The sequence below is a fragment of the Molossus molossus genome, unplaced genomic scaffold, assembly GCF_014108415.1.
Source record: "Molossus molossus isolate mMolMol1 unplaced genomic scaffold, mMolMol1.p scaffold_m16_p_3, whole genome shotgun sequence".
In the NCBI taxonomy this organism is placed as follows: domain Eukaryota; kingdom Metazoa; phylum Chordata; class Mammalia; order Chiroptera; family Molossidae; genus Molossus; species Molossus molossus.
Genome location: NW_023425366.1, coordinates 73,044,524 through 73,067,375, shown reverse-complemented (window position 1 = coordinate 73,067,375; position 22,852 = coordinate 73,044,524). Strand labels below are relative to the sequence as shown.

At 38.1% G+C, this 22,852-nt stretch overlaps 1 protein-coding gene across 6 annotated transcripts in view; it reads right to left on the bottom strand.

The window, feature by feature from the left end:
* PAM (peptidylglycine alpha-amidating monooxygenase) overlaps window positions 1–22,852 on the bottom strand; it is a 164,496-nt gene that overhangs the window by 16,202 nt on the left and 125,442 nt on the right. For all 6 annotated transcript variants that reach the window (XM_036279562.1, XM_036279563.1, XM_036279564.1 and 3 more), the window contains 6 exons: window positions 18,482–18,611; window positions 7,492–7,608; window positions 5,608–5,680; window positions 4,306–4,516; window positions 3,718–3,918; window positions 1,141–1,256 (listed from right to left, as the gene is read on the bottom strand). In XM_036279562.1, coding sequence (XP_036135455.1) covers window positions 1,141–1,256; window positions 3,718–3,918; window positions 4,306–4,516; window positions 5,608–5,680; window positions 7,492–7,608; window positions 18,482–18,611 — 848 coding nt within the window. The remainder of the gene's footprint in view (window positions 1–1,140; window positions 1,257–3,717; window positions 3,919–4,305; window positions 4,517–5,607; window positions 5,681–7,491; window positions 7,609–18,481; window positions 18,612–22,852) is intronic.

The window sequence follows — 22,852 nt, the reverse complement described above, 5'->3', positions numbered from 1 at the left end:
ATTCAGATGAACCACAGACTAGCTGTCTGTATTCTAACAGGCACATTTCTAATATATTGAGGCATTTTAAAATATTTTTTTTAGCCATGGTCAATTTTGCTCAGTGGTTAGAGCATTGGCCTGCGGTCTGGAGAGACTCGGGTTTGGTTCCCGCTAAGGGCATGTACCTCGGTTGCAGTTTGTCCCCGGCCCTGGTTGGGTCATGCGGGTGGCAGCCACTCGATGTGTCCCTTTCATGTCAATGTTTCTCTCTCTCTCCCTCCCACTGTATCTGAACAAAACATGGAAAAATGTCCTCGGGTGAGGATAAAAAAAATATATATATATATATATATTTTTAATCTAGCAAATTTGGTATCTTAAAGAATACTATAAAAGTTATGAGTATGGAGATCAGTTTGTCTGGTGGCTTAGGATAGTTGCATTTGATCCAAATAAGCTCAATAAATCTTTACATGTTTTGAAAAATAACTCTTATTTACAGCATTTTAGCAGGCTGAGTTTTTTAAAACTGAGGTACCACCAGCACATTCAGGCAGTGTGTGTGAACATTCTGATCACTCTGGTAATCATATTGCAGAGAAAATAAATGGAGAAGAAAGTCGCCGTGTCTGTAAAAGGCACTGTTAGAATAAACAGTGGCAAACCATTTGAAGAGCCAAAACTAGCCTTTCGTCTCTTACCTAGGCCAAGTCTTCAGGACTTGCATAAATTCCAGGAAGTGCTATTTTCAAGTCTTGTTGCTCAAAAAAAGCAAACAAGATTTCTGTTGCGTCCAAGGGAACTATAAAAGTACAGTTTAACATATTGTGATAACTTCTCTGCTAAGATGAAACCTGAAAAGGCTAATTTTTCGGTGTTCTAACCACAGGGAATTTAAACCTGCCACGTATGCACAGTCTACTAAGAACCTGAGAACTGCATTCAGTGTCACTTTATGGCGAAGAAACAGATCAGAACAGAGAAGGACATTTATTCTAAATAAAACACTGTAATAGAACATGTCCACTAACCTAACTAGGAGAGCAATCTCATTTTCTTTAGGTTTTAAAAAGATTATTCAAGTACAAATGGAATGCCAAGGTTTGCATTTTAGTTTTCTCTCTTGAAAATGGATACCTAGGCATTGTACGTGAATACCTTGCGCACTGGCTTGAAGATGTCTATAATGTCCCCACTGGAGAAGTTCATCACAAATCCTTGTACAGCTTCCTGGTCACCAAAGTAAGGCTTCCCATTCACCGCAAAGAGCAAACCTGTGACAAGGAATATAGTTCAACTTTATTTAAGATGGAAAAGACTGGCCTTCAAATATATGTACGTACATTTATATAAACAATAGATATAGGGTCAATCTGGTCCCTATAATTGGCAACCAAAGTAGAAAATAAAACATTTAGTAAATGTCTTCTTCTGAGTAATAAGATTAGGGGCAAACAAGTTAGGAGACTAATCTCCTAGTAATAGGAAAACCAGGAAATGCTAGACCTGTTCCACTTAGGATCACTAGAAATCAGGAATACATAGATATAGATATAGATATAGATATAGATATAGATATAGATATAGATTATATAGATATAGATATAGATTATATAGATATAGATATAGACATAAATATAGATATAGATATAGATAGATATAGAGATGAATATAGTTACAGCAATGGGTGATATAGGAATAGCAATAGCAATAGATATACTAGGTGCAGACACAGACAGACATAGCTATCATAGGCATCCCAAATAGGTATTGGGAAGAGTCAGGTTATTTAAGGAAATCATTTTAGAGTATCAGTTCTTTAAAAAAATATATAATATCTGCTCTAGTTAAGAGAAGAATTAGAGGAAAATATGCTAAGAAAGTAAGTTATGGTATAGGTAGAAGAATGGTCTGATTCCAAACAACTTAAGTTTGAACATAAGGGATGCATATTTCAGATTACCAAAGATATATTTTATCATAATTAAAAAAAATTAGACCATCTTATTTATATTAATTCAATGAATACTCTTTGTAGAAAAATTATATTTCTTAGCATAGTAGAGTTTATCCAAAGTAATAGAAACTGTGATGTTTTGGTTAAATAAGTACTTCAAATGATTGACTATTACATTTTCAAAGAATTAAAACACAAAATATACACAACAATAAACTGCTATTGAAGATATTTTTATCTTTCTTCAAGGATTTCAGATTAGGGTTCTTTAGCATATCACAATAAAAACAACAACAACACTGTCAACATCAATTACTACTGTGCAATACTGTAGAGAGAATTCCAATGATAACACATGTCATCTTTTGCTTAGATTCTGTTTTTAATCAGACTGCCTCTCATCTTCTCTCTTGATGTTTTTCTCTTCATACTTGATTTGTTTTTGTCCACTGTGAACTTCATCACCCTCTTTGTTAGGTCAATGATCTTGCCAAATTTATTTTTTAAACATGAGGTAAAAATCAAAATGAGACTCTCTCTTTTAAGAATATTAATGAGAGCCCTGGCCAGTTTGGCTCAGCGGTTAGAGCGTCGGCCTGCGGTCTGGAGAGACCCGGGTTCGGTTCCCGCTAAGGGCACGTACTTCGGTTGCAGTTTGTCCCCGGCCCTGGTTGGTCGTGCGGGTGGCAGCCACTCGATGTGTCCCTTCACGTCGATGTTTCTCTCTCTCTCTCCCTTCCTCTCTCTCCCTCCCACTCTATCTGTACAAAAAGTGGAAAAATATCCTCGGGTGAGGATAACAAAAAAAAAAAAAATAAGAATATTAATGAGAGATTTTTTTTAAAATCAATTTTTTATTATTTATTCTTTGGGGAAGCCAAACCTGCTCCTAACCAGCCCCTGAATCCCAATTTATTTCACGTCTTAAATATCCCAAATAAATCTCCAGTTTATTTCATGTCTTAAATAAATTGGAAGCTGCTTGGGAAGGTAGTAGCCATATGCAACTGTAAAAGCATAAGACATATAAATATTATATTGATGCCTATAAATAGTCAATGCTACTTTAATATATAGATATATTTAATGAAATGTATGGCAAAAATTATATGTAATTTTATAAATTAAATATATTTTTAATTGTTCAGTATTCATTATTTAAAGAAATATTATGCTAAGTTATTTGGTAATGTGAATCAAGTGTATCTTATTTTATGAGTTTGGATTATTTTTTCTGGTTTTCTTTAAGTCAAGAAAATCTATTTTGAAAATAGGAAAAAAAATTCCAGATTTTATTGTTCATTCCTCCTGGCATTTAGACATAAGCTTCACTTTCTTTACAAATTTATTTTTTTAAAAAGTGGCCACCCCTTTAAAAAAAATGTCAAATAGAGGTTTGAATACTGATTTTATCAGTCATACATCATCTGTTGATGATGTGTGAAGCTACAATATTAATCATTTACTAACTAGAGCAGATGATCATAATTAAAGAAAAATAAAAATCCATGCTTGGAAAAAAATTTTTAAACCCATTACAAATAGTTGTTAAATCTCTGAGTTCTTCATTATTTCCATATAAACAAGAGTGATACTTCAGTTGAAACTGATTTCTAATACACTAATAATTTTAAAACTATTTGAAGATATAATATATGAGGCACCTTCAATCCCTTAATTAAAAAAATATATAAAAAGAGCATGTTAAGATAAGACAAATAATTTTTAAGAATGGAGCACAGTATGACAAAACACAAAAATAAATTAAGATAAAATACCTGGTATATATGAAATTGCAAATACATTTCTTCCAAATGCTGCATGCTTAATCTCTCGCACAAATTCTTTGGTGTCCGTTTTAAAACACTGGATCCGACCATTCTCCCTATCCGCCACACATAATTCACCCAAATGAGGCACAAGGGCCAAGCTGTGAGGAACATTGAACTGGCCTGGTTTAGGGCTGCTCCCTGAAGACTCTACAAAACACAGAGAAAACTCAGATATATAATTTGTAATATAACCAAAAGTCTGACTCTGAAGTTTTCTTTTCCAGATTCATGACAGTACACAATTAAATACCTGGAACCAGGGGGGAAATAAGGTAAAGTAGTTTCTAAATGTATCCCATTAGTATCTTTTACCCATAAACACATTACATATTTACTCTCTATCTGATAAAATTTGGGGGTAGAAGCATTCTTTTCTCTTGTAAGACTGTGTGTATGTGTGTACACCAACTGGATACATGCAGAAGAACTTCTCCCACTACAGGGGACAATTACATCCTAAAGGACATGAAGGGTACCAATCTCCTGTTCCCAGGGATATTGACGAGCAATTACAATTAGAGTCCCATTGGGTACCTTCTCCCCACTGTGTGATGAACTTTCCACTTGGTGAAAACTGCACAATCCGACTGTTGCAGTAACCATCTGATACATAGATGGCCCCAGTGTCTGGATCCACAGCCACGTCGGTGGGTTGACAGAAGTGATTCTGGTCACTGCCTGGCTGCATGCTCCTTCCCAGGATTAACAGAGGGCCTTCTTTACTGTTAGGATTCAGTTTGAACACCTTTTTCAAAAGGAACAAAAGCCTTACTTGCATGGTTATTATTGACACGCACCCACATGGCTAAGAACATTTACACAGGCAATTAGAGTGGACGCCATCTACTCTTTTTTTTTTTTAATCCTCACCCGAGGACATTTTTCCATTTTTTGTTCAGATAGAGTGGGAGGGAGAGAGAGGGAGGGGAAGAGAGAGGGGGGAACACCGATGTGAAAGGGACACATCGAGTGGCTGCCACCCACATGACCAACCAGGGCCGGGGACAAACTGCAACCAAGGTACATGCCCTTAGCGGGAACCGAACCTGGGTCTTTCTGGACCACAGGCCGACGCTCTAACCGCTGAGCCAAACCAGCCAGGGCTGATGCCATCTACTCTTAAAACAGGTATCAAACATGAACTTTGCTTTTGAGGGAAAGACCTTATAACTATTCTGTGATATTCTATTAACTTCTTTTAAAATGGACAAAAATTTGATGTTTTATACATAAATATATATGTACCAGAGACCTCATCTTTAATTTAGTGAAGATTAGGAAAAGAAAACATAAAATACAAATGATGAAATAGAACTAAGACCTGAGGACATGCCCAGCTATTGTGGCTCAGTGGATTGAGCATCGTCCCATGGACTAAGAGGTCCCAGTTTGATTCCTGGTCAGGGCACATGCCCGGGCTGCAGGCTTGATCCCTAGGAGGGGGCATGCGGGAGGCAGCTGATCCATCAATGTTTCTCTCTCACATCGATGTTTCTATCTCTCCCTCCCTTTCTCTTTCTCTAAAAAACCAATAAAAACATATTAAAAAAAAAAGAAAAAAAAAAAAGACCTGGGACAGAGAGAAGCAAAGCAAATGTGGAAAGCAAAGCAGGTTGGCCCTGAGGTTCCTGCCAATTCAAAGGAGAAAGGTGACTCAATCATTCACCTGTTAGCTTTTCCTAGCACTGACTTCTAAGAGAAAAATTTGAGCCGGGGCTGTTCCTTTTCCTTGTTATAAACTTACTGCATCACAGAAAAAGACCCAGAACATGCTGAACATGCTGAAAGCTTCACTTTATGAACTTCTACTTGAATAACTGCCAAGTGGAAGATTACCTGATGCAGAGCCACGTCTGTGACCCAGTAATTCCCGTCTTTATCCACACTCAAGCCATGTGGCAAGTAAAACCTGCAAAATAAAAATGATTGTCTTAAATATATATCAATTCCCAAAGCATACATAAGATTAATTTGTTGGTAATTAATCTACAAAGGCAATATAAATTGATAAATGTATACCTGCATTACAATAGAAAAGATCAAATGAATTGTTAAGTAAAAATACCTATTATAAAAAGAGACCTCCTTGTGACAAATCTCAAGCATTTAGTCATCCAACAATCTGTATGTGAAGCCTACATATAAATTACAAATATTTATTATAAAGAATGATATATTAAACAAAACAAAGAGTGTCAATTTAAAAATAAGTCCTAAGAGTATAAATAGTAACATCTTAGAAATGTGTATAAACAAATTTGTCTAGAGAAATATTAGTGTATTTCTATAGTTTGAATCATTTAAAAATATAAGGTAATATGATTTTGGATTAATATAAAACATCAACTATATAACTCAAAAGCTTTAAGAATGCCTACTAAAGACAGTAAAACCCAAAGAAGTTTTCAGCAGACATGGGCTGTGCCCATCTGAGCCAAGTGAAGTGGTATGCTGGATAATCATTAGAGAAGGTTAATCTATTTAAAAATCAGTTGGGATGGTCTGGGTAAGAGAACTGTAAATTAATGTAGACAGAAGCTCATAGGCTTAAGGCACCTGGACAGAATTAACAGACACATGGACAATATCTTAATTTGGTTGTGTTCAAAAGACATCTGGCAGTTCCCAAGCTCTGTCTGTCTTCTAGCCTTCGCATCAGGGTGGCACGGCAGATTTTTTTTTTTTTCATGAGCCGAGGCTGTGATCTTGATTAACTGAACTCGATCTCTGTTTTGGTGACTGAATGTGAGAGTTCTGATATGCTTTAGACACAGACACCCCACTGCTGGCCCCCTTGATTTAGCAGCCATTGCTCTGCCTTCTTTCATTCCTTTCTGGGCTGAGAATGCTTCTGGTCAATGGGCGGGGCACTGGAGAACCGGGCACACACACTGAGTGGTGGAGCTGGTGTTAGAATGTGTCCCGACTCACGACCTTAGAGTCCTATTAAACATCTAATTATTGCCATCTCCATAAGCAGCTGCATTCCAAGCGATGGCTCCCGCCTTTCAGAGAAGCTGGCTTCCCCTGTGCCCATGGAGATGGAGCAGGTATGGTTCCTGAAGCTGCCAGGTTACAATGGTTGAAGACACTCTGTAAACAGGTGCCCCTTTCTTTCAATGACCGTGAGGTGTCAGCCAACTTATTTTTGGCTGCCAAATGCCATCTAGGAATAAGACCAAATAATGAGTGGCTTTCCAAGCCAAATTACCTATGCATGCTAAGGAAAGATAAAAAGGCCATTTGTTCAGCCTTCACTTTGAGATGAAAAGACAAGAGCCTTTTTCCTTAACAGTTATTTCTTGACGAGTTTGGTTACATAACATTTCTGCTGAAGAGTTAAAAAAAATCTTCATATCTAGCTGACCACAATTCACTTTATTAGCTATGTGTATCCATGGCTCTCTCCAGCCTGACTACCTATTAGAATCACATGGGAAGCTTTAAACGTATTTTCATGCCTGAGCCTCATCCCAGACTAAATGTGAATCTGACGTCGCTGAAGCTTCCAGGTGTTTTTAATATTCGATCAGGGGTTAGAACTACCTACTTCGAAAATGAAAGATGAGACAGCCCAAATCGTCTCCTGCTTTCTTAAGCTACACTTTCTCAGCACTGCTCTCCAGCACACTCTTTCCAAGACCAGACCCAGTGATGCACTTCGTACCCAACACTATATAGAGCACACACCTTAATAACAACATAAGTAATGCAACTCACAGATTTTTCCCACTGGACTGGAGTACTGAAGCATTATTTGGATCTATGACAAGAATAGTGTCTTCTACAATTGGCCCAAGTCCTCTCTGCTGGTAAACAAACATGCTGTCAAAAGAACTGAAAAAAATAAAATAAAAAATAAAAAGCATTAGAATAAGAAATAAATAAACCAAGTCAATGAACTTGAGAAATGCAGACTATTTACTTGAGATTCTCAATACCGAATAAAGAGAAGGGTTCAGATACATTTGATTTCACTCTTTGTCCTTGGCGTTTCAGATTCTGGATGATATACACACCATCCGCCTGTGGAACTGGGCTGCTTGGAATGGTCAGTGGAGCAGCAGCTTGGGAACGGCCCGGACATGCAAAGTCTGAGATCCGAGCTCACTGAATCCGCAGTTTCACAAGATCCCAGGTGATTCATACTCATGAGAGTCTGAGGAACACTACCTATAACTCTTAAAATAACTAATATATATATATATATTTTTTCTTTATTGATTTTAGAGAGAGGAAGAGGGAGAGAGAGACAGAAACACCCACGAGAGAGAATATTGACTGGCCGCCTCCTGCATGCCCCCCACTGGGGATCGGACCCACAACCCGGGCATGTGCCCTGACCGGGAATCGAACCAGCGACCTCTTGGTGCATGGGTCGATGCTCAACCACTGAGCCACAACAGCCGGGCGAAACTAATATTTTTTAAAGGGTTCTCAAAATATTTTAATATTTTCTTCCAAACTACAAAAGAAAGCATAACTTATTTTAACTTTCTCTGTAATGAGAAGGAAAATGTAAATGATAGCAGGAAGGGTGGTGATCAAAAATATGCTGCTATTGTCCTAGCCATAGGTACAACACACAAGTCATATTATAAAGATATAGAACAGATTGTCCAAATTCTTAAAAAATACAAAACATAACTGATTTCTGAAACAAAAATATACTTAAAGACACAAACTTTTCCCACAGAACATCTTTTCTATAAGTACAAAATAAACAACTATGTCATAATTAATGTAAAAACAAAAATGAATGTAACAATTTTTCCTTTTAACCTCTGTACTTTTCAGGTTATTATAAACTACTATGAACGCATATGTTTGTATATTTTTTCCATTTATATTTCTATCTGCATTGTTAGTTTAGTCATATCTTTCCTTAAGTTGACAATTATCACAGATATTATACTTATTTCAATTCCTGTTTAGAAAATTATTTGGGATAAAGGACAAAGATAAACTTTTCTTTTTTTTTTAAATCCTCACCCAGGGATATTTTTCCATTGATGTGAGAGAGAGACATTGATTGATTGCTTCCTGCACGACCTCGACCAGGGCTGGGGATCAAACCACAACCGAGGTACATGCCCTTGACTGGAATGGAACCCTTGACTCTTTGGTCTGCGAGGCCAATGCTCTAACCACTTAGCTAAACTGGCCATGACAATGATAAACTTTTCTAATATAAGCTTATGTAATAGAGGTATTTCAATAAAGTAAACACTAGGAGACCTACCTACATTTTCAAACACAAAGAACTGGATCAGCATGTAGTTGAGATGTGTGTGTATGGGAGTGTGTGTGTGTAAAAAATACGTATATTTTGCCAGATGAAAGTCAATGAAGGATCAATGAATATTTCTGTAAAATAAAATTTCCTTTATAGAATCAGACAAGGCTGTAAAAAACAATCCATGGTTTGTAATTCAGTTGTATAAGCAAAAATAATCTGAATAACATTAAATATTTATGGAAACATGTAACTTGGAAAGTCAACAGACTGCTCAAATCTGTCATATACCCATTGATTAGCTGGTTGATATTTTTAAGGGACTTATGTAGAGTCCCAGTAGAACAAAAATTTCAAAATACATTCTCTTGCAATTAAGAATATACATCACACAATTATTTAAGCTTCTTGACTGTTATAGTCTTTTGGGTATATTTTTCCTGCAAGATAACAATAAGTCCCTGAGGTAGTTCTTATTAATGACCCATTCAATTGAGCACGAAATATTGATTCAGCTTTGTCAACCTAAGACTGAAGTAATACTGTTTGCATATGCTATTATGTGTAGTTAAAACCACACAGCAGTATCTAGAAAAAAAGGATACTTAAGTTTATAAAATGGAAGTCACATAGCTAACAAAGAAGATTTTATAAGATATTCATGGGCTCATTATTAAATTGAAATGTAAAGTTTTATTAGACAGAATGAATGTAAGAGTATGCAAGGTGTTATTAAATCAGGAGCCTGGTAAAGGGAAAACATGACGTCATTCTTTTTTTTTTTAATTTACTCATTTTCTTAATCCTCACCTGTGGATATGTTTTTATTGATTTTGAGAGAGAGAGAGAGAGAGAGAGAGAGAGAGAGAGAAAGGGAGAGAAAGGAACATGGATGTGAGAAATATTGATAGGTTGCCTCCCGTATTTGTCCCTATGGGGGGTTGAACCCGCAACCTCGGTATGTGCCCTGACCAGGAATTGAACCCACCATCTTTTGGTGTACGGGACAATGCTGCAACTGACTGAGCCACCCGGCCAGGGCATAAAGTCAGTCATTTTTACTACTATAAAACACTAAAGAGTTCATGCTATATCTGAAACTATTTTCAATATGAAGTTTTGTGCTAAAAACATCATAACTATCTAGAAAACAAAGGTACCAGATTCAGTCATTAATGAGATTTTCTCCCCAACTTGACTGTGAGATTGGATAACATCAGTCTAGCACATCTGAGGCTCACAGTGTGCTCCAAGATTCACACTCCTGTGTAACAGGATGAATCTCTCCGTCATTATCTGCATCGTGTAAGTCTTACACTCTCCATCACCTAGAAACATTTCAGTGCTTTGCCATGGCACAACTGCAATCTGAATCCCATGAGAATTACGCTTTCTCTGACTGTACAAAGTCAAAATCTGTTTTCCCTTTTTCTTACATTGAAATTTTAAGATAATTGTAGATTCACATGCAGTTGTAAGAAATAATACAGTGATTCTTCGTACAGTTTACCCAATTTCCCCAATAGTAGCATTTTGCACAACTAAAGTGCAATATCATAACCATGAGATTGATACTGATAAAATCCACTCATCATACTTAGATTTCCCTTTTGTATTTCCTAACTTTTTTATTAATTAAATTGTTTTTGTTACAGATGTTTCTCCTTTTTCCCCCTGTAATTTTTTTTTTTTTTTTAATTCTTGTCATTTATTTGCTTGGACATGGGATACACTAGTACATTACTTCCCTACCCTGTCCCACCTAGGAGTTAGTAATGGAGAGTCGCCATATCCTCATAATTCCTACCAAGTGCTACCATAGCATATGCAGATAGTGTTCTGACCCACCACTGACAGCTAGTAATAGTGGCAGTCCAACTGCATATCCTGATAAAACTGGAGCATATCGGACCTCTGCATACCTAATTCCATATCACCTCTTATTTGCAAAATGACAAACCAAACAAGAAGCCTGCCATATTTACTTGTTCATGATTTCCTCAAGAGCTGGTTGCAGTTATTCTGGAAGATAACTGCCCCTTTGGTTTGTCTTGTCATTTACTTAAATATTTACTATCAGTGCTAAGTCTCTGGTCCTATGGTCCTACTATATTAGGAACAACACTCCTACAACTTACAGATGGGGAGAAAGTAGGAAGGAGACCCCTCCCCCAGGAGCATATACTGAACTCTAACTTAAAACATGTTTTTATAGCTCCAGCTCATTTCTCCAGCATTCGAAAGTTTCAAAATGTAAACTCTGACTTAAACTCTCTGACAGCCGTGTATCTCAGAGTCAAGAACCTGACATGTTGAAGCTGGCTTCACTAGGAAGAAATATAAGTAACCCAGACCAGAACTCCTTATATTAGTCGGATTGAATGAAAATGTTGTAGCTGATAAGTAGGTAAGGGAAAAACATCCATTATCAATGGTACTGTTCTGCACTGCCCACAAAGGTAAGAAAAAAAATGTAGTTGATGCTTTGCTGTCACAAACACAAGTTGTGTGTGGGCATCTCTACTCATCATCTAGAAATGTCAAATTCCTAGTGACAGTAATGAATAGTAATGTTAATTAATATGAGGATCATTCCCTTTCATTTTCTTATTCACTTTTTGGTGGTGGTATAGTAAATTGTGAAATAACAAATAAAGGAGCCAGAAGAAAAATAATAATAAAACTAAATAAGTTACAGAGTAAATAAGTCAGATATTTTAAATAAAAATTGGATACACACAAAATATCCAATCTCTCAATTTATCAACATATCTTTCTCAGTATCATATTACAATATACCAGTTTGCTTTTTTTAGTTGTTGTTTTTTTTTGTTTGTTTTTGCTACCACAAATTGCTCACATGTGATCAGTGTGCACCGAGGGTATTTTATGTGATGTTTAAGACTAGCCCCTCTTCCTATAGTGACTAGCTTTATGATCATTATTCACAGTATTACTGCAATTCCCTTGACCCATTAGACTCTCAATGATAAGCCCAGTTCTTGAATTTACTGTTTGGAGAAATCTGTTCATTTAACCACTACCTCCCCCAAAAAAGAGAGAAAAAACACAAAGTAAACATAACCAAACCAAAGATGATACTCAACTTCTATTAGAATCATTTAAATATATTAATTTGCTTCAGAAACATAAATAGCAAATAATAAAATTCTTGAATTCTCAGGAAGATTACAGCTTTAAAGGAATTAACCACAACACAGAAGGCCCGACCATTCCATCGGAAGTCTCCTGTGATACCCTTTCACAGACAGTTGTGTTTCAACTGGCAGCGTCCAGGGACAGTCACGCAATCCAGTGATGGCCAGTCCCAGACCTTTCACGTGGGATGGCTGGACTTCCTGCAACTGCCAGCTGGCCCCTGGCAGTCACACAGGGCAAGTAAGAAAAGAACTTGGTATTTTTTCTTAAATGGGAAAAATCACGCACACACACAATCTGCCAATAAACTAGTTTATAAACTCTCTTGTAATTCAAAGAAAGGTAACCCTTGAATAGTTCACAAATGGATGTCAGACTACAGAGCTGGATACACCGTTGCTATAGCAAACTGCTTATTTCGTGTTCTAAAGCACTAACCCTGCATTATATGCTGCAGAGAGGTCTTTATTCCAACCACATTTAACTTTCTACAGGATATAATAATACCCTGTGCACTTCACAGTGCCTGGAGCACTGCTGATTTTTGTCTGCTTCTCTGAAAAAGCAGTCAGCCGAAAAGACTGAACTGTGGCCTGTGGGCCGGAATTCATCAGTTCTTTATTTTAGCAGTCTGAATTCCCCATTAATGATTTCGCACATTAGCGGCTAATCAGATAGTTTAGATAGGGCCGAGAAGAAATGCTTTGTTAGAATCACACAGAGAAAGAACTAGAGTAAGGAGAAAATAAACTTCTGTGCCCTCAATCAAAATTAAGGGATACAAAATAAAGCATCTGAAGAAAGTCATAAAATATAAGCAATTATATAAATTAAGAAGCTGGAGAAAGAGCCACAGATTTTCAAGTGAGGAAATCAATGGAAATGTACCCTCAATGTCAGGAAAGCAAAGACATGCCGTATAAAGGCCAGAGAGTGTAAATGGAATATAATTTGATCCTATGTTACGAACACTTACTTCTGAATATATACACATTGCAAAAAATCCCTGTGAGGAAAATAAGTGGGCAGACAAAGAAACCAGTATGATTGGTTGGTGCTTGGATGGACCTGGCATTACAGACATCACAAACAGGAATGACAAGGACAAAGAACAAAGTATCCTGGCACCAGGCTCTGTCTGGTCAGTAAGGGCACTTGGGGACGAGTCCCTTAACTCCGGTTTTTGTTACTCCACAGAATAAGGCATTCATTAAAGCCCTCATTTTTTGGACTAGGGAATTGAGAGTCAAACAGTTCAAATGTTTTGATGTTAGGTCTCAAGGTGAGGAAATGATAACCAAGATTCAAACCCAGGTCTCCTGTCTTAAAAAAAAGATGTGGCTTTCTCTTACTGGGAATGTACTCGATCAAATTTAATGTGTATACGTAGAAAAGATCCAAGAATCGTCACATAACCAAGAAGAATGAGAGGAAGTGGCATACAGCTGGAAGAAAAGTAACTCGAGTGACGTGGGACATGGCAACATGAGAGAGGAGGGTAGAAAATGGGAACACTATTTTTGTAGAATTCCTTACAATGTTCTCTCACATTCTGAAAGTGCTAAGGTACCGCTCAGTCACTTTGAGTTCTGTTTTCCAGGCACAATTGATTCTTGAAGTATGAGAGAATTTGCAGATGTAGAAGCAGAACCTAAAGCAGATATCTTAAATGAGTCTCCAGAAAACCAGTGAGGCAAACCTTGAACTGACTTTTCTGAAAGTTAGGAAGCAGATAGATTTCCGAAACCACTGATCTTGGCAAAATTCCATAAAGCACCGATGTAGAAAAGGGTTGTGAGCTCTTTGGGGGCAAGTGGAAGAGGATTCCCAGAAGACAATATCTCTATGAATAAAAGTTGCTTAACCAACCATTTGACTATTTGAATTTTGTAAACAACATTTATGAAGCTATGACAGGCATGCTCATCAAGCAGATCTAACACAAACGAGGCTGGGAAGGCTAGCTCATTCTCCGGTTAATTAAGAATAAAATGAGATCCGAAAACAAAAGCAATGCTAAATCTAACGAAGTGAAATGTAACTAGAATAAAGACCTGACTTTAAAAACACCGCATGAGCATACATTTCTGGTAAAACCTTGAGCACAATATTGTGAAATGTATTTGGATATTTTAGTATATTACGAATTCAACACAAGGCAACATAGTGATATTGCTGCTGAAGAAGAGTGAATGCAATCTTTTTATACCACTAGATATCCAGAGTACACATCAAGGAAAGTAACTGTATCACAGATCAGAAAATACAGGAGGTACTGTGGCCACTTCTCAACCGAACACTTTAAAGGGCTGAGAAACCAGGGCACTTGCAGATGAAAGTGTCATGTCAGCATCAAGGCTGGGGGAGGGCCTGGGGGCTAGGTGTTCTGGAGAAGATAAGGCTTTCTTCCAAAAGGCAAATAACTGACCTGGATAAAGGGGGGAAATTCATTCTGCACCAGGCTGTCATGAGGCAGAGTTATGGACTCAGATTTGAGATGAACATAGCAAAGAACTTGATAACATCTAGATGAGTCTCATGGTTGGAAAGTACGTCTCATCTCCAGGGAATTCTTGGCACTGAAAGGATGCAAGACCGAAGGACTGGAGAAGACTTTGTGAGATGTCTGCATTAGACGGGAGCCGGAGATGAGCTCTCCAGTGGACACTTTCTACTCTGGGTGCCCAACGTCTAATGCACTCTTTTGTGCTAATGAAACCTCAATTCTTCTTTAGTTGTCCCAACATTTTGAGCTTCTCTCTTAGCCCATTATTTTTCGATGATGTCAGTTCTACTCACACATTCCAGGAATAGAACAACAACAATAAAAAAATAACTGAGACTAAGCCAAAGAATGGATTTCATTCCTCTGCCCACAGTGGTTCGGGGAGGTGGGAGACAGGACCTGAGTCGGACTGAAGAATGCTAAAAAACTCAATTTCAGAAGTTTCTATTGCTTTATCAGGCACACAGATCCTCTCTTCTGCGAAACTAGTGTGATAATGGATTCTCGGGGCCTAAGAATGGAGCCAAGGGGGAGAAAATGTGTTAAAAAAATGGATCCCATTGATGCTCTCTGGGCCACCATACCCTCAAGGTTTTCATTTATACAAACTAACAGATTTTCTCTTTTCCTAAGCTAGTGTGTGTTGGGTGTTCTCTTTTTGGTAAACGAAAGAGTTGCAAGTGATACAGTTTCCAAGATCCCTTTCAACTCCGTGTGAAGATATAATAAGATAAATAAAGGAAACAACATGTAACACCTAAACATTAGGGTTAAACCCACGGTTAGCTTTAGTGGTATGTGATGTGAGTCCTGCACAGTAGAACTTGGACCATAGCTGAGATAAATAAAAGAAAGGCCAAGAAGTGAGTCTTTGACAGCAGGGGTAACTTTAAGACAGAGACCCAGGAGCAGCTGTGACCAAGCCAGGAGCTACCCAGCTCCTGCTGGGAAGCCTTTAAACTTTAAAGAGCTCCAGCTGCCACGCTGCCCCCACACCAGGACAGACAAGAGGCTCTTTAAAATTTCATTACACCCTGCTGGTAATAGGCCTCTCCCATTTCAGCTAGAAGAAGCTTCTGAAAGTAGACATATTGAAGTAAGAGACAGAGAGAAGGAAAATGGAGCTCGCATTGGGAAAGGGAGTAACAATCACCTTTCAGGAGGTGACGTGGATGACGATGATGATGATGGTGATGGTTAAGTAGAAGAGTGAGGGCTGATCAGGGGTATCAGGTAAGAATGAAGAGTAACAGTACTTACAAAGACAGATGATGTGATTATGTCAAAGGAGCTTTGGTTACAAAGTACAATTAGAGATTATTGCTAACTCCAAGCACTATCTGACACAGAATAATCATCTAAAAACTGGGGGACTATTGACTGCTTAGGTTTGATTTAGAGCAAGCCTTGGACTAGTGGAACCTGCAATTTTGTGAACGTGAGAAATATCAGGATAGGAAAGATGCCAAGAAAAACGAATGCAGGATTTCTCACAACTCTATCCAATCAGTGGTTGCAAAAAGAATAAAATTTCCACACAATCGTAAATGTCCATCGTCTCTCACCATCACATCATAAATTCTACAGGGAAGTACTTTTTCTTTGTACAATCCTTGGGTACTTAATGATGGAGAAGAAAAACTAAGTACTCCGTTTATTTTATATAATGTGACTTATGTGTGTAGGAAGGATGATCAAAGAACAGAGCCCACAAATCTGAATCTATTTTTCTAAAAAAAAAAAAACTAACAGAGCAATCCACTTCTAATTCTGTTCATGAATAATGAAGCAGACAGCTGTTGAAAGCAGAGAGCTGATTGCTAGAATAGAATTTCCTCACAACCACGGACGGCAAAGGGTGCTGAGGCCAACCGGCAATACAGGCGAGGCAGAAGGAGAGAGAGAACACATATTCTTACATCTGAAAGATAAAGACGAAGAAGAAAGAGAAGCCAGGATTTCGCGAGTTGAATCAGCACATCTGCTCTGAAGAAGTCTTGCATTTTTAACAACACCCCTTTGTTGGTGCCATTTATCAGAGTAAACACACCAGGGCCTTGGCAATGAGACGGGCATCTATTTACACATGATACCGGTTATCCAGACGAAAGCTAGACACCAGGAAAAAGCAGTTTTTCAGTTAGGACCATGTAAGTCACAGAAAATGTTCTCATGTGGCTCTTGTTTTGGAGTCTCATGTCATCTCTGGAGCTGCCTTGTACTGACCCCATTTTTCTATAGAACAAGTCCAGCCTCTGCTGTTTACTTGGAATAAATATGACATTAAAATGGAGAGTTGGACTTTGTCCAATTCAGCTTTAGCCAGCTGAAACAGCATCAATGGGAGAAAATGATGCTGCAATTTTCTTGTCTGGTAAAATAGGGCTAGAAATCCAAGCAGAAAATGTGGCCATACTCATTAAAATGAAGAATATGTACAATGAATAGTAATAGTTCGCTTTTAAAAGCACTTGTTAAGAGGCCATTAGAAGTTCAATAACGACTAAGATGATGCAGCAGAGATGTATGAATAGGAACACTGAGTTCGACGTTTCCTTTGAACCCTGAAGTGATCCCCTTCTCCGATTCCATTTTCAAGCGTGACAACTGGAAAGGACAATTAAATAGGAGCAAAGCTACCAATCTACTTTGAAATGCTGATTGAATTCCGCCTTCAGCTGCACAAAGAAAACCATATACACGTGTATGGGACAGAGGAGGTTTAGCCTAAGTTTAATCAGCCTCTGTGAACACGGAGGGGAAGAACAATTGAACTATCTATGGAACCTCCATTTTCCTGACCCTGCGGCTGTGCACTTGAAAGGAGAAGACTGATCACACTTCATTGATATTTTAAAGTTTACCTTCACATGTCAATGTGTGACAGAACAAATGAACACATGGATATTCATTACTCAGGAGAATAAAAATAATCAGCTAAACTTTGGAGCAATCTTTAAAAAAAAAGTCACGTCAATGTGCTTATAATCCTATAAAAGGCAGCATCTCAAAGTGGGTACTGATTACTTCCACACATATGGTGGCCAGACCGCTCCAACCGCAGTCTCCAGAAGGCTACTTGTTATCACTGCTACGGAGCATCAGAAAGAAAGGTAAGTCCAGTGACCTTAGAATGGTTTTCCCCTGGTACCTGGAAATAACAACATGCTTTATTATAGTCAAATAATAACTTTTTGTGCACTTTCTTTAAAGTCTTAGAATTCCTCAGCCAATTTTTCTTTTTTTTTAAAACTTTTTAAAATTGACTTTAGGGTGGGGGAGGAGGGAGGGAGGGAGGGGGGAGAGAGAGAGAGAGAGAGAGAGAGAGAGAAACACATTGATCTTCTACCTCCCGCATGCAGCTTGACTGGGGAGGGGATTAAACCTGAAACCTTGCTATGTGCCCTGACAGGGAATCCAACCCACCACCTTTTGGTATATAGGATGATGCTCCAACCAACTGAGCCACCCGGCCAGTCAACTTCTTAACTGCCTTCAGTATTATTCTCCCTAGGAATGTGAAGGTAAGCTTGAAGGGAGCAAAAAAATGGTTAGTAGGCAGAATCATAGATTGTTATAGCCTTCTTTTCATAAAGAAGTTGGTAAAACTACTACTTTGTTTGAAAATGCACAACACTTCCTCTCTGTTACTTGTCCACAGTCATACAATAAAAGGACAAATAGATTTGGCTCACAAAAAGCAAATTCAAAAACAGCCTTCATAGTTCTCGTACCACTATTCTTAGTTTAAGAAATTATACACGTTCTTCTTATCTTCATTTACTCTTTGAAGGAAAAATATTACTTACTTTCCATCCCAGACATGGTCGCCTCTGTGGAAAATCACCAGGTTATTCTTAGGGTCCAGAGCCACCCCAGAAACTTGGCCTGGTAGCAAGTATATTCCAGGCCAATCCAGTGCCTCTTCTACATGGAAATCTAAAAGATAAGTCCATACATTTAGTGTAAACAAGAAAGCTAGCATCACTTCATGGAGGCTCACACTGATTATAAGAAACTCATGCAGTAACGTCACTAGATGCAGAGATAAAAAAAATCAAGCCGTGCTCTACATACAACATACCACATGCACATGCCAAGGAGCTTCTGGAGCTGAGCAACGAAGGAAGCGGCTGAACATGTTCGGGAATGACCTGTTCTTTTCCTGTTGATAAGATGCCTGTAAAACCTGCTGACCTTTAAGTCCTGAAGAACAAATGTGAGACTACCTCCCTCTTAACAAGACTCTTATTTTAAATTAGTATCTTCAGAAAACCTGGCAACATAGATGGCATCATTTTAATATAAAGTTTTTCAATGTTGTAAAGGAAACAGCAAGTGTGACCAATAAGCGCCTCTCTTTCTTAACTCCTGTGTAAATTCTGGATGTTCAATATACTCTAGATTGTGCAATAAACCATCCCTTGAACGAACAACTATATAAAATACCAATTTCATTTTTCCTAACTTCAGTGTTCCTATAAAAAACGGGAGTGGGGAGACTTTCTCTTTCACTACTTATATTTCACTGCTTCCTGACATAAGAAAAAGGAAGAACCACAGGAACTGACTGAATGACTTCTGCATCACTCTCATTTCTGATCGGAATACATTCATAGACAGTAGCTGGGTTCGCTTGTGTTAAACCCTTTCATAAACATGCTCACGAGCCAAGAGGGATGATGTATGGAGCAGCTACACTGAGGATATGTAGTTATGAAGATACTATCTGTTGTATCAGTGTGGGTATTTCTTCCCCTCGCAAACGCTTCAACAGAGATGCTGAGAGGTAGAAAAAGCAAATCGAGTCTCATTTATCCTCCCCACCCTCTGGAGGATGTGGCAACCCAGCAACATCCCAAAGACAGGCATTAAAGATGAGGAAGAAAGGGAAGTACAAGGCTCATATAATTAGCTTCTGAAAACTTGAGAGGACACCAGCGTGAGAACAAACACTTTAAAATAATTCTCTCAAAAGTAAAAAAAAAAAAAAATAGTACCTTTTCACTCAAAATACTTTATCTTTGCACAGTTATCTTTTCTCTTTCATAAAAATTAACAAAACACAGCACAATCAGTAGGATGTTAGATCGGCTCTGCCTACATGCTCTGCTGTAGCAACTTGAACCAACACTCCCTGAGTGTGGTGTCTAGATTCTGGGTACACAGAGAAGTGAAACATCACTTTTGGCGTTGAGGAACTAAACAATGAGAAATAACAAAACAGAAACCAAATACTGATGGCACAGCGTAGGGCAGGAAGGTGGGAGAAGGCCGGCAGCCCTTCCTGAAGCTTGGCTGGGAGAAAGCAGGGATAAGGGTAGAAGTGGGAAGTTTCCCACAGGAAGAAACGTCTGTGTTTGCATGTAAACCAAACACACTAAAAATGGGCAGGGTTCCTTGAGTACAGAAGTGGGCAGAGAACATGTAGATCAGAAAGATCAAAAGGGATGTTTTATAATGGCAGAATGTGCTCCAAGATCTCGACGTCACAGGGCAAGGATACTGGTGTATATCAGGTGGGCACAGGGAAGGAGGAGGCAGGATGAACCGACCCAGAGATCTTGTTTAGACTGGAAAATGCACTGTATACAACATGAAGGAGTATGGATTTAAAAGTGAATGAACGCAATTCTGGGTTGTGATGTCTTGCTCTGTACTATGATTAATTTTGAGGTATGCTGCAAGTGTCTTACTAGGAGCAGAAAGCAAAGAATTTGGGAATAGTTTACTTTTGAAATATGTTTGAGCACACGAGAATGTCATTCTCACTCATGTGTGCTTTGATATGCCTTTCTGGGTTGGCGAGAAGGGGGGCTAGTTACAGCTGGCATTTCTAAATTTGTAAACAATTTTGGGCACAGCAGTGGCTGTGACGGCCGCTCAGATGAGCAGCATTCATCATCGATCACGCCTGTCACAACAGGAGGAAAGGACACAAACTGCCGCTACGGGCGGCTGGAGCCGCTGAAGGTTTGTAAGCACGGGGTGACATAATTAAAACTGTGTTTATGAAAGTAAGCTTTGGAAATAGGGCATAAGCATAATAATTGGAGATGTCTAGATGGATCAACAGATGGATAAATCATTCCCCCAAGAAAATGTTTTAAAGTTGCTTGAATTTCTGGTTGTACTTCATTCATGCTGGTCTCAGTTACAGCTTGTCTCTTTGGGGGTCATCACTCTGTACTCATTCAGCAGCTCCTGAAGGGTCTGGAAGGCTTCCAAGAGAACCTTGAACCTCATGACAATATATTCGGTTGCTTTCATCAGATTCTCAAAGCCCAGAACCACGATAACTAGATGGAATTTCTGGAGGGCAGGGATCGTGTCTTATTCACGGCTTTGTCACTGAGGCTTGTACAAGGCCTGGCCCAGTGCGATGGCCTAATAGGTGCACCAAACTGCACTCTGTGCTTCAGTCTTTCTTGTTTATATTGTCAACCGGCATTTAAACAGCCTTATACTCTTATCATTGTACTACCCCTTTTTATCGCTAGCACCATGCTAAAGACATTGTGAAGAGACTCAGGAAAAAAGACTAGTTCTTTTCATTAACTACAGTAAACAAATATTATGGTACGGTTCCTGAAACTTTTCTATTCAGTGGTTCACCAACTGATACTAGAAGCCAGGTGCTCACGAGGTGCAGAGATGCTAATTCTGATAGAAATACGCAATGTCCAAAATTAATACATTGGTCTGGGATCAAATGTGATTTTAATAAAATACTGGAAGTGTTGTGTGAAGAAGTATAACGTAGTTATAAATGATCTCAATTATCATTGACCTTGGATTGAGGAGCGCTTGAAAATACACAAAAACCATTGGCTAACATAATAGGATGCTGACAAACTATTTTGTCACATATAAGAATCTTTTTTGGTTGGAAATCTTCAAGAAGAAAACTCTTGGTGAGTTTTCAAAACAGTAAGGTGATACGTGAGGGAATATGTAAGAGGTCTAATGCTGAACAAACTGGCTGTTTTAGTCCTGAGTCAGTGCAAAGGGACACTATTTTGTGCATGGTAACAATGTTTGGAGAAATTATATTCAATTATTTTAAATTTAATTAAAAAATATAAATGCACATTTCTTAAGATTACCTAGCCAAGACCTCAAAACCTTCAGGATCTGGGTCTCTGTGTTAACTAGACATTCTAAGACATTTGAAAGGGAAACTGAGCTCATGTTCTGTCTGTGAACATTTGCTCAGTTACTTGATGTTTTTGCCCTCGGTGTCACCACCTTTTTTTATTGTTTGTTAGTTAAGGGCTATTGACTTCAATTGTAAATGATCAAGAATCAAGGCAGTGATTAAGGACGAATGGTGTACGTATATGGAATCAATACTGATGTTTTTCCAGTCCCTGCCCATCTCTCCATGCGAATCATAGGAAGCTCACACTGGGTCATCCCAGGCCATTTTCTTATGTCACAGGAAAGTGACTGTGGGCTTGAGCCAGACTTCAGGCACCAATATTAAGGATGGCTATTTTCTAATAATTACCTGTTAATAAGTTCTCCAATAAAAAAAATCTCAACTTATTGAAAAAATTGTATGATAAAATATATTTGGGTTCTAACTTTAAGTCAACACTAACAATCACAGAGAAGTTAACATTTTGAGTTCAGACTCCTCTTAGCTTTTATTGACGAAGTGATTCAGTACATGATTAATTATTTCTACAGAATTGCAATTTTCATTTGAAAATTAAATACAAATTTCTTAATCTGACCTTGGGAAGCTATTCCCAACTCCAAGTGTCAGCTGCTCTAAATTCAGATCTAAAGTAGAACCCTTGCATTTACTATAAATAAAGGTAAATGCACAGCCTCATATTACATCATATATTTAGAAAAAAGTGACCACTTTCAGAATAAAAATTAAACATTACTATTAAAATTGTATCAATAAATCACTAAAAGGATTAATGCATTATACCTTTCCAAGAAAGAGATCAATGTTAATGATCAATGCTGCTTTCATATGAAATTATTAATAAGCATTTAAAATGGCACTCATTTACCTGTCATACATAAGAATTAATAGAATTAGATAAAGTTGAGAAAAAAAATGTAATTTTAAACCCAGAACTATGACAACCTGAGCATACCAAGGCTGTTCACATTTAATCTGAAGGTAAAGATCCTGACGAAATCACTAGCAGAACTCAACA